This window comes from Scyliorhinus canicula, chromosome 10 (genome assembly GCF_902713615.1).
Source record: "Scyliorhinus canicula chromosome 10, sScyCan1.1, whole genome shotgun sequence".
Lineage (NCBI taxonomy): Eukaryota > Metazoa > Chordata > Chondrichthyes > Carcharhiniformes > Scyliorhinidae > Scyliorhinus > Scyliorhinus canicula.
Genome location: NC_052155.1, coordinates 186345655 through 186359540, shown reverse-complemented (window position 1 = coordinate 186359540; position 13886 = coordinate 186345655). Strand labels below are relative to the sequence as shown.

Here is a 13886-nt window from a genome sequence, read left to right as displayed (position 1 = left end):
AAAATATTTATTTGCAGCTCCAATCCACAAAACTGCGAAAAGAGGAAAATGAAAAAATGAAATGAAAATCGCTTATTGTCACGAGTAGGCTTCAATGAAGTTACTGTGAAAAGCCCCTAGTCGCCACATTCCGGCGCCTGTCCGGGGAGGCTGGTACGGGAATCGAACCGTGCTGCTGGCCTGCTTGGTCTGCTTTAAAAGCCAGCGATTTAGCCCAGTGAGCTAAACCAGCCCCTAGGAGCTTTGCTTTGTATCAGAAAAGTCGTGATGAATATTTTACAAAAGTACATCTTTTTTGCCATTTCAACAATCTACCCCAGTCACCCCTTGCTTTATTTTATTTCTACAGAAAGCAGGCAGATGAATAAAAAGCCTTCATTAATTCCTGTCAATGAATTGAAGGCATTGTTAACCTTGGCAAGAGAACAGTACTTTAGGCAATATGGCAGGAATCTGCCAAGCAGCACTCTGGGCAACATATGTGAGAGACAAGAGGAAACTGTTGAACATGCTGGTGAGTGAGACACTGCAGAAATTCAGCCTTTTTAAAAGAAATTGCGGTTCTATTGAGATTTGAATCGCACAAATTATTAAATGTCAAATGCCTCCTTACCATCGTTAATTGATTTTCAAAGCTTAAGATGCCATCTGAAAATGCATATGATTTGTGTCTTTAGAACTTGCCTGCAATTAATTGGGTAGCATGAGGATTACCTCGATAGAGAGGAGAATGAATGGAAGAAATTAATGGGAGATGCTTGTGACAATAAGTGGAATAAAGTACCAAGACCATTATAGTTCAGCAATGTACAAGGAATTCTAAGTGATTAAACAATTGGCAGCCTTCGGCTTGGGGGATTCCTGAGCAGTTTAAGTCTGATGCTCTGAGGAAAGATACAAAAAACAGCAAAATGAACACCAAGTTTCAGAAAACTAGATTGTCCCATTTTACCAGTGAACAGAAACAATATTATTTTTAAGGAGGGGTTAAAATGAAGGAGTCCAATATGGCCAGAGTGATTAACGAAATGAAATGAAAATGAAAATCGCTTATTGTCACAGGTAGGCTTCAATGAAGTTACTGTGAAAAGCCCCTAGTCGCCACATTCCGGCACCTGTTCGGGGAGGCTGGGATGGGAATTGAACCGTGCTGCTGGCCTGCCTTGGTCTGCTTTCAAAGCCAGCGATTTAGCCCTGAGCTAAACCAGCCCCTATCAGGCAAGAAAAGTAGAGAGCGAAAACAAAGGAGTTTTAAAAGTTGTTTACTCAAAAAAAAAATTAAAATTACATAGAAAAAGCAGCTGGATGCACGGTAGCATTGTGGATAGCACAATGGCTTCACAGCTCCAGGGTCCCAGGTTCGATTCCGGCTTGGGTCACTTTCTGTGCGGAGTCTGCACACCCTCCCCGTGTGTGCGTGGGTTTCCTCCGGGTGCTCCGGTTTCCTCCCACAGTCCAAAGATGTGCAGGTTGGGTGGATTGGCCATGATAAATTGCCCTTAGTGTCCAAAATTGCCCTTAGTGTTGGGTGGGGTTACTGGGTTATTGGGATAGGGGGAGGTGTTGACCTTGGGTAGGGTGCTCTTTCCAAGAGCCGGTGCAGACTCGATGGGCCGAATGGCCTCCTTCTGCACTGTAAATTCTATAAAACTGTAAATTGGGAATTAACGTAAAAAGGAATCCTAGGTGTGAAAGACATCATGGGGAACCATTATGCTAAGAGCCCAAGTTACCCAATGAGAAGGCAGACTGATCACCTAAGGACCCAGAGGTGCATGAGTTCTGAGAGTTTCAATATACTGCTGAGAAAAAGAGACTTGTTTTGTCAAAGCTTTTTATCTTTCACTCATCAGGCCTTGATGCTTGGGAGATGGAGGGGTGGGGGAGATCAGGGGGAGCTTCGGTGCTGGGGTGGGGTCCTGATTTCTATGGGGGGGGCCTTATATGTAACTTTGGGATTGGAGCGTCTGGGAATCCTGGCTTTGCCGGCGTATTTAGGCCCGACCCCTCCAGCTGGCTGGGTGATCCTCGGCTGCGCTTTGAAATTGCACAGCGTGCTGTTTACCCAGGCATGAAGTTTCACACTGCTCTTCTCGCCTGATCCAGCACTCTGTGCAATTTGGGGAAGATTGTGTCCATGTCTTGGCTTTGATGCATGCTGTACCTGACTTGTGCATTTCTTATTATTCAGTGCTAATACCATTCATTGAATTCTTAACATGTTTAAATATCTGATATTCTTTCCCCTCACCCTTACCGAATACTGGTGCAGAAAGATAGATGCACCTGAGAAAAATTGCTGCGCAGCAAAATGTAACTTTTCGGACTTAATCACTGATCGTACCGTTTTGCTACATGTCAGTATTTTCACTCTCATTAACGTGTGTGTCAACTGACGGTGACTAGTCACAATTTAAACAGTAAAAAGCTGCTGCCAAATTCTCAAATAAGTACTGTGGAAATATGTCATCCATGTCTATATAGAGAGAGCCTCTTTTTTAAATGAATGCCGTCTCGTTAAGGGTTGACACTGAATGGAGTTTTAATAGTTTATACCTTTTCCTCTTCTCTTTCACCATTCCACATACTAAACCTGTAAGAATTTGTTTTAAAAGAGCTTCCAAGTATCATAATTACTGAAAGGCAAGTCATTGATGCATTTAATCGTACCACTTTCAACCAAAATAGAAATCACTGGTTGGCGCAATTTATATAATCACCGACATTTTGTCGGTTCATTTTGGTCAGTCGGGTCATGTTTGTTTCTAAATCAAACTTTCATTTAACAGTTAATTAAACTGAAGAAAATTCACAGATCTATTAACGCCAAGGTGCATATCTGTACCTGCCGGTTGCCTGCAGTAAGGTTCTGTTTGCTTCAAGGTGAAGAAAAGCCTATGAGAAGTACATCAGGGGCCAGAATTGGGGAGAGCAGAAAGCTGATTGCTGAAGGCTGTACAAAAAGTGGGGCTGGGGTGGAAGGGATGCTCCGTAACACACAGCAGTGATTGTAAACTGGCTGAATGTATGGCCAGAAAAGGTTGTAGAGGTAGCAGGGGATAAAACTGCAGAGAGATTTGTACGTTGAGAGCAAGGATTTTTAAATGGGGATAATAAAATTTCCAGAAAATCTTGAATGTTTCTTTTATTCTAACAGGAAAGCTTTACCAAAAGCTTTGGTGGTGTCATGACCGGTACAGGCTTGGGAGGGCCGAAGGGCCTGTTCCTGTGCTGTATTGTTGTTTGTTCAATCTGTAGGACGGTTTTCACAGGTTGGGTATCTGCTGGGTGCCAATCAGATTGATTTAAAGTTGTATCTCCTGTAATTTGCCACAGAACTACTTTGTAATATTTCCAAATTTGCTGGTGACATAAAACTAGGTGTGGAATGCGTTCCTTTGTGAGGAGGATGCACGGAAGGTTAAAGGGGTTTTGGATGGACTACATGAATGGGCAAGAACATGGCAGATGGAATGGAAAAATATGAAGTTATCGACTTTGGGAGGGAAAAACAGAACGGCAGAGTATTTCTTAAATGGTGAGGGATTAGAAAGTGTTGATGCCCAAAGGGACCTGTGTGTCCTTGAAGACAAATCCCTGAAAGCCATCATTCAGGTACCACAAAATATTCGTCTTTGTTGACTAGATGCCGGGCAAGAAAAAGGTTTTGGAAATTTTTTACGCCAGCAATAGCGAGGCTGCACAGGGTTGGTAGATAAGGCTTGGCACTTGGGCCCATGAATGTACCAGCAGATTCTGCTGGGGAAAGTGGTAGTATCTGTTTGTTAATGATGTTTAAGAAAAAATGTTTCATGCAAAATAAGCTCCAATTCTGAGAGCCGGGTTCCTGTACAATTCTAGCAGTGACCGACTTGTTTGCAGCACCATGATGGCCTAGCCTACAGTGCCAAATACCCGCAGAGCCCCCAACCCCCCCTTCACCCTTTCTCCTATAATTGACCTTCCCACTGGATGGCCTGACCATCTGGCACTTGATTGAACAAGCGGAGATGGTGGTCAGGGTAGTGAGCAAACCACTCAGTTTCCATTCCGCCTCCCTCACCCTGTGGAGAAATAACTTGTGAATTCCGTTTGTTTCCCACTCACTGATTCAGGTCAACAGTTTTTCATGAGATGCTAAATTTTCAGGTTTGTTTTGCTTCAGTCATAGATTCCTACTCAAAAGGTTTTCCTGTACATTGAAAAGGGAAATTGTTTGAACCGTAAGAATTCCAAAAGACTTGTTCCCCTTTAAATACAGTGCCCACAAACATTTGGTTCTTTTTAAGGAACTTATGCATCCTGTGAACATTTAATTTTAACCTTTTGTCTACCTAGAAAGTGCTGTCTCAACCCTAAGTCCTTCACAGTGGCCTGAGAGAAGTGTTCTTCAAAACTATGAAAACCTTGTAAGAATCAGACAGAAAGCCAGGTAAAATATGCTTATTGTATTTTATCATTTAATTGGAGAGGTGCCAGTCTTGTTCAAAACTTTGTTCATTTTCATTGCAAAAGCTGTCTACCTTTCACCTAGCAACTCAAAATATTTTTAGAAATGCTAGGATTAATAGTTTTTGAGCCCTCTTGCTGACACTGAGATTATGAAATGCTTTCAGGTCCTGTTTAAATCTAAATTCAATATAGGGTGTGATCAAAGATTACCTGAAGATTATTCTGAAGTCAAATGTTAACAAAGGGTGATATTGTTCACGTAGCTCTGGTAAATGCACAAATTAAGTCACTGCACCTTGTTATGAATTTGGAGCTGCCAAAGATACCTTATTGGCATCAGGGCTATCGGTTGTTGCCCGTAGCAGTCTTGTATGTGGATCCACCTGTTCAATCGTATCACCGAGGGTTATAACAAAAGGAAAAAGAAAGCCTTGCACCAATGTAGTGCTTTTCACAACCTCAGGAAGTCTCAAAGTGCTTTCTAATGAGCGATGTGCAGCCACTCTTGCCTTGTGGGACACGTGACAACCAGTTTGCACACATCAAACATACGCAAAGGCAACGTGGTACTGATCAGATATCCCGTTTTTTATAGTGCTGATTGTGGGACACATATTGGTCAGGCCGCCAAGGAGAAACTGCCCTGCTGCTCGTCAAAATAGTCAGATGGATTCCTTTACATCCAGGTTTAATGTCTCATTTGAAAGACACTGCAGCACTGCCCTCCGTACTGTACTGGAGTGTTAAATAGATTGTTGCACCCAAGTTCTAGAGTGTCACAACCTTCTGATTCTGAGGCGAGAGTTGTGGATGATATTTGTGATGCGGATAATCATATCTTTTGCGCTGGTATTTCTTTAATCTCGCCAAAGACAAACTAAAAAAATATGTGGCAAGATGAAACTTGATGTGAAATGTCACTGTCCGTCTACTCAGTAGATGAATATATGTAACCATTAGGATTCTTTTCATCATTACAGCTTGATCTCACAAAGTGACAAAATTGCAACCTGGGTAGTTTTCTTACTTGTGTGATGTTGCAAGGGGCTGGGGATCGTGATAGGCAGGAGAAGAAGAAAGACAGTGAGAGGGGTAAAACATACCAAGGCTAAGCAAGGAGGTTAAGGACAATATGAAGGCAAAAACTAAGGTGTACCATGTTGCAAAGGCCAGTGACAGGCTGGAAGATTGGGAAATAAAAAGAGCTCTGGTAAATTACGAAAGAAAATGAGCACAAAATATCAACAAGGCAAAACCTTCTCTAAGTACATAAAAGGGAAGAGAGTCGCTAAAGTGAATGTGGTCCCTTGGAAGATGAAACTGGAGAATCAATATGAGGAACACAAATGGTGGAGATACTAAATCAATATTTTGCCTCAGTTTTAACGATGGAACAGGCAATTCAGAGGTAATAGAAAGGGTGTAACTTTGAATAATCAGCATCATTAGGGAATCGTTACTCAACAAAACTATTGGGATTGAAGGCAGACAAGTCCCTAGGGCCTGATGGCCAACATCCTAGGGCGTTAAAGGAAGTGGCAGTTGAGATAGTGGATCCATTGGTTATAATATTCCAAAATTCCCTGGACACGGGAAAGGTTCCAGTGGATTAGAAAAATGCGAATTCAAAATGGGAGGGAGGAAGAATGTAGGAAATTACAGATCAGTTTGTTTAACATCTGTTGTTGGGAAATTATTAGAATCCATTATTAAGGAAGTAATATCAGGACATTTGGAAAGTCAAAACGCTATCCAACAGCGTCAGCATGGTTTTATGAAGGGTAAATCATGTTTGATGAAAGATAAATCATGTTTGACTAATTTGCTAGAGTTCTTTGAAGATGTAACAAGCCAAGTGGATGGGGATCTGATAGATGTATATCTGGACTTGCGGAAGGCATTTGATGAGGTGCCGCATAGAAGGTTAATACGCAAGGTTAGGTCACATAATTTATTAGCTTGGATAGAAGACTGGCTGACAGACAGAGTCGAGATAAATGTTTTTTTTTCTGAATGGCAAAATGTAACTAGTGGGGTGCCACAGGGTTCGGTCCTTGGGCCCCAACTATTTACAATCTATATTAACAACTTGGATGGGGGGAGGGGGGGGGAGGAAACTGACTCTTGGAGAGCAGAGGGGGGGGGGGGGGCAGGGAACTTGACTGGACTTCTTAGTCATGTGTTATGGTATTAAATCCAGCAGCCTGGTACATGGAGGTATAAATGCGATTGGGCAGCCGAATGTGGCAGCCACTTTGGAAACGATCACTGGGATTCTGAAGGAAATGGCCTTAATTTTGAAACAACTTGCATTTCACAATGGTACATTGAGAATGTAACTAGTGAATTTCTGTAAGGACACTAATAAATGCAGATTGCACTACTGACCTTGTTTTACACAGTGCAGAATTGTTACTTTGTGCAAAAAATATGATCATTTAAATCTTTTCTTTCATAAGTTTCCTGGGAAGTTCGGCCCAGAAACATGGAGTTTGCGTGTGGTGCGGGAAATTGGGCTATTTGAACAAAACACCGCAGCATGCTCTTCAGTTGAAATTGAGAAAGATTAAAAATACTTTTAACTAAATTACTTTATTAGTAAAAGATCAAATGTGCTGAGTTTTGACTGAAAATATTTGCTCGATCTTATAAAGTTGCCAAGCTAGAAAAATATAGAAATCTAAACCAGAGCTAGACAGAACAGAACTGAATACTTACCAGTGTTAATGTGATGTGTTGCTAAATGTTCTTTAAGATGGGAATGCTAAGATCCCGTATCAGACCCCAACATTTGTTGGGATTTTTTTTTTTATGTTTTATTCTAAACAATGCAAAAACTTTCACAAACATGTAAAAAAAAAACATTCTGATATATTACCGACAATTTGTAACTTTTTGTTTTTGCAAATTAACTATTATAAGCCTTGGAACCCCTAGTCCTCTTCTCTCTCTCTCTCTCTCTCTCTCTCTCTCTCTCTCTCTCTCCCCCCCCCCCCCCCCCCCACACACACACACACACACACACACACACACACACACACACTTGCATGTCAAGCCCAAATAACAATACTACCAGTTCTGTACATCTTTGCCATTAATTATCCCCCAAACCATTCTTTCTCACAAAGTCATTTCCAAGAAATCTCAATTTAAGTGTACAGCACACAGTCCTGTGCTTGCTAACTTTATTTATAAAGTGACTTTTGACCTGTGATGGGCTTTGCTTAATTGGAGATGGTGAAGGTATCAGTTACTTGTATCCACTCTCTCCATGGCAGCCCGAATCGGCTCTGCCACCTTTGCCAGGTCCTCGGAGGCCACCTGCCTCGGTTTTTAAAACTTGGCTGCAAAAAATTTGACCAGCTGCTTCGTCGACCATTGTGCAGGTAACAAAGCCCAAGGACCCTCCGCCAATCCGAGCCTTTTCCGGAGGTTATGCCGGAGATTTTGCGAGTGAGGGTGACCCCGAATGTGGTGATATTCGGAGTGTCGGAGGAAGATCCATGAATGTAGGTGTGGAGAGAGGCTGACGTGTTGGCCTTTGCCTCCCTGACAGCCCGGAAGCAGACCTTGTTAGGATGGTGGGCTCCGCAGCCACCCAAAGCAGCAGGGTGGCTTGGCAGAATTCTTAGGTTTGGAAAAAATAAAATTCAACATTAGGGGGTCAGAAGAAGGGTTCTTCTCGATGTGGAGGTTGTTCATTGGCTTCTTTAAGGAATGGTAAACATCAGTGGGGGAACGTTTTGTTTGGAGATATCATTGTTCTATGTTAGTATAAAGTGGGGCATGTAGCCTGTTAGGAGGGATGGAGGGGTTTGTTTTATATTGTGGCAAGTGTACAAAGATAATGGTTTCTTGTGTTTTGTATATAAACTGAAAATGCCTTGAATAAGAGTTTTAAAAGATTTTAAAACACTATAGGAACCTCTGGTTAGACCACACCTGGAGTACCATGATCACTTCTAGGCACCACACCTTGGGAGGAATATATTGGACTTCAAAGGAGTGCTGTGTAGGCTTAATAGAATGATACTTCTATTAAATACTGCAAGGGCTAAACTGTGAAGTGATATTGAACAAATTGTATTTATTCTTTGGAAGTTAGAAGGTTAAAGGGGTGATTTGAATGAATCTTTCAAGATATTAAGGGGAACTATTTCCACTGGCTGTGGAGTCTGGGCTCAGCGGCATTGTCTAATGAGTGAAATTAGGAAACATTTCTTCACATGAGGGTGCAACTCTCCTTTTATTCTTTTGTCTATACTTTATTCTAGATTGATTAATATTGCTGTGATGCTTAACCCAATAGAAAGATAATGTGGGATAAACAATTGAAATAGAAGTGAATTACGTAGATACATAGAACATACAGTGCAGAAGGAGGCCATTTGGCCCATCAAGTCAACACCGACCCACTTAAGCCCTCACTTCCATCCTATCCCCATAACCCAATAACCCCTCCTACCCTTTTTGGACACTAAGGGGCAATTTATCATGGCCAATCCACCTAACCTGCACGTCTTTGGACTGTGGGAGGAAACCGGAGCACCCAGAGGAAACCCACGCAGACACTGGGAGAACGTGCAGACTCCGCACAGACAGTGACCCAGAGGGGAATCGAACCTCGGACTCTGGTGCTGTGAAGCCACAGTGCTAACCACTTGTGCTCCCGTTACAATTATTACTGTAACATTCTGTAGTTGAAGTTTAAGTATATATATATTTCCTATATTACAGCACTGACTATACTATAAAAGTTGGATGTGAAGTGCTTTGGTATATCCTGAGGTTATAAAGGAAGTGATAGAAATACAAGTGTTCCCTTTTAACTGGTATGTTTCATTTCTAACTATTTATATTTGCACCTAGGGTTGGTTCCATATTGCCGAGCTCGTCTGAGATTCTACTGGGACTCAAGGATAGCCAAAGAATACTTCCAGTTCAGCTGGATGCCAAAGAGTTGCTGAAGTATTTTACCCCGGAAGGTTTTCCAATTGCCGAGCTCCAGCCTTTACTGATACAGAGAGGGTAAGCAACATTTTGCTTCTCCATTTTTCTTCCAATTTGGGACGAAATTAAAATGGTGTGAGGTACAATCATCTTCCAAAAGTGGACTAATTACATCGCAGACGAGAAGAGTTGAAAGATTTCCTTGTGTGCTACAATATTACATCAGATTGGATCAGGAACTAGGGAATAGATATCTGGTGCCTTTGGGGAGAAGGCAGGAGAATGGGCACGATACAAATATCAGCCATGATTGAATGGCGGGGCAGACTCGATGGGCCGAGTGGCCTAATTCTGCTCCTATGTCTGATGATCTAATACCGAGCAAACGACACACTGTCAGGAGGGGTTGGAAGGGGGATACAAACTAGTGAGGGCAAAAACAAGTGTGAAATTCTTAGCATTTGAAGGAATCTACCAATATCATACAAGATGATGGAATACTGCAATTTAGAATTGTTCAGATCTATATTTTCTGATCATTTCTGCCTCTGCCAACTATTTTCTGATAATGTAGTTCCTAATTTTCTAAACAATAGTTTCAGTACTGAAAAGCTGGGTCTTTGATGTTGTACTGGAGTTAGCGGGTGTTTACTGTAAATTTATAATATCTTTGTAATATTTTATACTCCAGATATAATTACAAAAATATGTAATCTGAGAAATTTTGAAGAGAAGCGATGCTTAGCTAATGGTTTCTGGTGCGCTCCTGCACACTCACTTTTTAAAGTGGTGCTTTTAACCCATTTTTGTACAACTGATTATTATTCAAAATCACTTTTTTAATTGATCCAGTATGTTTACAATTATTGCTTAGGATTATCATGTATTCTGCAGATATGATTGAGAATTTTTTGAAAAGTTAAATTTGTTCAAAACAACGTTGTCAGGGCATAAATCAGCATTGTGCTTCTTAACCGATAAACCTTCTTGTTTTCAGTGAAAATGAGTTTCCACTGACTCCGGAAATGACTGTACAGAAGCTGAAAAATTTGCCGTTTGCGAAGGCTACAGAATGCCATTACCATGGCGTTGAGTGAGTATGGTGTTCCGAAGGCTCACATAACGTAGCACATAACAAATACTTGCTTCAATTGTACAGAACCTTGGTTCAACTGCACCTGGAGTAGTGCGAACAGTTTTGGTCCTTTTACCCAAGGAAGGATGTACTTGCCATCAAGGGAGCGCAGTGGAGGTTCACCAGTCTAATTCCTGGGATGACGGGACTGAAGCGATATTCAGGAGACTGGGCCTGTAGTCTCAAAGAGTTGAGGCGAATGGAAAGAGAAGGAGGGACCCGTGTTCGATTCCTGGTTTGGGTCACTGTGCGGAGTCTGCACATCCTCCCCGTGTCTGCGTGGGTTTCCTCCGGGTGCTCTGGTTTCCTCCCACAAGTCCCGAAAGACGTGCTGTTAGGTGAATTGGACTTTCTGAATTCTCCCTCGGTGTACCCGAACAGGCGCCGGAGTGTGGCGACTAGGGGATTTTCACAGTAACTTCATTGCAGTGTTAATGTAAGCCTACTTGTGACACTAATAAAGATGATTATTATCATGGAATTGAAACTTGCAATATTTTTAGGAAGTTAGATAGGATAGAATGTTTTCCCTGGCTGGGGGGAGGGCGGGTGGGGTTCTAGGACTAAGGGACGCACTCTCAGAATAAGGGGCAATTTATGACTTGGATGAGGAAAAATTTCTTCACTCAAGAGGGTGGAGAATCTTTGGCATTTTCTGCCCCAGAAGGCTGTAAAAGCTCAGTCATTGAGTATGTTCAAAGTAGGGATCAATTAATTTGTAGATACTAATGACATGAAGGGGCTATTGCGGTTAAATGGTGTTGAGGTAGACGATCATCCATGATGTGGTTGAATGGTGGAGCAAGTTCGAGGGGCTGAATGGCCTACCCCTGTGTCCCCATGTCAAATGTAACCTGCTTCATTTTTATCATAAGTAAGAAACGTTGCCAAATAATTTGTGTAAGCTTGAGGTAAATGCCAAAGTAACCTGCTGAACTGCAAATTAAACTACTACACTAAACCACAACTGCTACAATTAAAAATAACTCCTTGAACAGAACAAAAACGTATGATGACAGTTCTGATGAAAGGTCACAAATCTGAAATGTTAACTCTGTTTTTCACTCCACAGATGCTATCTGACCAACTGAGTATTTCAGCATTTTCTATCTTTATCTCAAATTTCCAGCATTCACAGTATTTTAGTTTTGTACCTGTATACAGTAGTTCTGAACCTTTGTGTTATTAGGTTCCTGCCTCTGTTTTTATTCATCCTTTGTACAAAATTATTTACATTGAATTCTTGTTGCCTTGTGCCACATTGAGATAGCAAGCAACTTGCGCATCTCTGCTCTCATCAGATTACCCCATACTACTGTGCCCTATGCACTTGCTTGAAGGATATGTAAGAAACTGTATAAACACTACGATGTTAGTTTCTTTTCTCATCAATAGGACGATTTGCTTTGACATATTGTCTTTCCTAACCTCCGCTCAGGTGTGGAAACTTGTTTTAGTTAGTGTTCAAGCAAATGTCCTCTTCTGCTACCTCCTCCCATACCACCTCAGTGTGAATGTAGTGTCAAACCCTCGGATTGAAGGCATTTCGGATCACATTACCTGACTCCATTGCTAAATTCATCAGCAGCTCGGCAGTGGCTAATGAAGATTAATAGCTGATGGGACTAAACAAAGTGAGAACAGAGAAACAGAAAAGACTAATGTTGCCCCCCCCAAAAAAAAAACAATTAGATTGTACTACAGCCCTAAATCACTTACCTCTCCAAAAAGCTATCCAGCTACCACTCAGATTTGATGAAAACTGTATCCCTCCAATGGCTGCCATGGCAGACTTTCACAAATTCACCACCTTCTCTGTAAAAGTGGCTTCATTTAAATCATCCCCCTGTTCCCTGCTGTGAGTGCCATTTCTAGGATTGTGGTGACGTCCAACATTTATCTGTACTACTTGGAATCCTGAAAATTATGACGAGGTTAGAAATTCCTTGTTTCTGAGGTGTCTCCTTACTACCAAGGTCTCCACCCTCTATTATTTTAGATTTAATAAAGCTGTCTTGTCAGATGATACTCTGGGTAAACCAGCTTACATGCCCAATTTAAGGGTGAAACTACTGATATGACTGTTTTCCACAGATGCACAACGCATGGCTGACTTGCCAAACTATTGATTTGAGTCTGTAATAGATACTGTGTGAAAAATTGCAGGTATTGCCTGGACAACAGCAGAGCGCTGGAAAAAGATATCGGATTTGGGAAGCTTCAATCTCGCCTTATCCGCTATGAAACTAACACAACCTGTTCGAGGGAACAGTGTCCAGTTCTTTATGGATTAAGCCCGCTCCCATCTCCTGCAGTCATTTCAGAGCCAGGAAGTGTCCCGGATGGGGAAGCTTTACAAAGTGATCAGAAAAATGCTGATGGGACGGCACAAAAGCGGACATCCAGACAGGTGGAGAGTTTCTATCCAAGCAAAAGGTATCACTCAAAATAGAAATAACAGCAAAGCATTGCTGCAGGCACTCAGCAAGTCAGGCTGCACCTGGGAACAGGGAAGAATGTAACATTTGAGAAGTAGCCCCCCCCCCCCCCCCCCCCCCCCCCCCCTCAAAGAACTGTGTCTGAGACATGCTCCTTTCTGCCTGACTTGCTGAATGGTCCCAGCATTTTCACTCTTGTTTCAGATTTGTGGCATCTGCAGTATTTTGTAATCTTCCACAGCAGGTAACAGACCAGAATGCGGCCTTCTAGCCACTAATTTACAATCATTTGTTTATCTGTTTTTGCCCTTCACTGTCATTCCCCTCGCTTTTGTGAGTCATATACTCGAGACACTTTTTGTACCAGTCGCAGAACCCTGCTGCATTATTTAGCACATTTTCTGCCAACATGTGTGCTATGTTGCTCATTATAACCCACTTCATCCTGTATCAGACTGCTACTTCATTTTATTAGCTTAGTCTCTGAATTTGATTCCCACTGCTTATGCACGGTTTAAATTTTGTTTGAGTTTTAACTGCTGCACTTTATTTGTATTCTATTTTAACTAAGCACTTGAATGCTGAGACAGCTCTTGGTTTTGTAAGGCTAAGGGAAGTAATTCAGCCTTAGTGTAGTCAAGTGAGATCTTCCCATCAAAATTGCAAAGTAGAGAACATTGAAAATGAACTGGAAGTCAGGTGGAAGAACTTGTAAGCAAAGAAAGAACACTCACACTCTCCAACAACTTCAAATTAACTTTGTGACTTTAAACCAACCCCACATTGAAATTGTTTCAGCGGTCTGTTAAACAACTTGCAAGTTGTGAGAAACACATTCAAAAAGGAACAGGAATCTAATGACTGCAGCATAAAGGCTGGAAAAGATCTGGAATAGCCCGACCTTTTGGAGA

The 13886-nt window shown here is 41.8% G+C and overlaps 1 protein-coding gene across 1 annotated transcript in view; it reads left to right on the top strand.

Moving 5' to 3' along the window:
• Positions 1–13886, top strand: part of LOC119972842 (MDM2 binding protein) — a 75432-nt gene that overhangs the window by 43878 nt on the left and 17668 nt on the right. The window contains exons 14-18 of the mRNA XM_038810328.1: positions 350–514; positions 4339–4432; positions 9322–9480; positions 10400–10495; positions 12704–12973. Of these exons, the coding sequence (XP_038666256.1) occupies positions 350–514; positions 4339–4432; positions 9322–9480; positions 10400–10495; positions 12704–12973 (784 nt within the window). The remainder of the gene's footprint in view (positions 1–349; positions 515–4338; positions 4433–9321; positions 9481–10399; positions 10496–12703; positions 12974–13886) is intronic.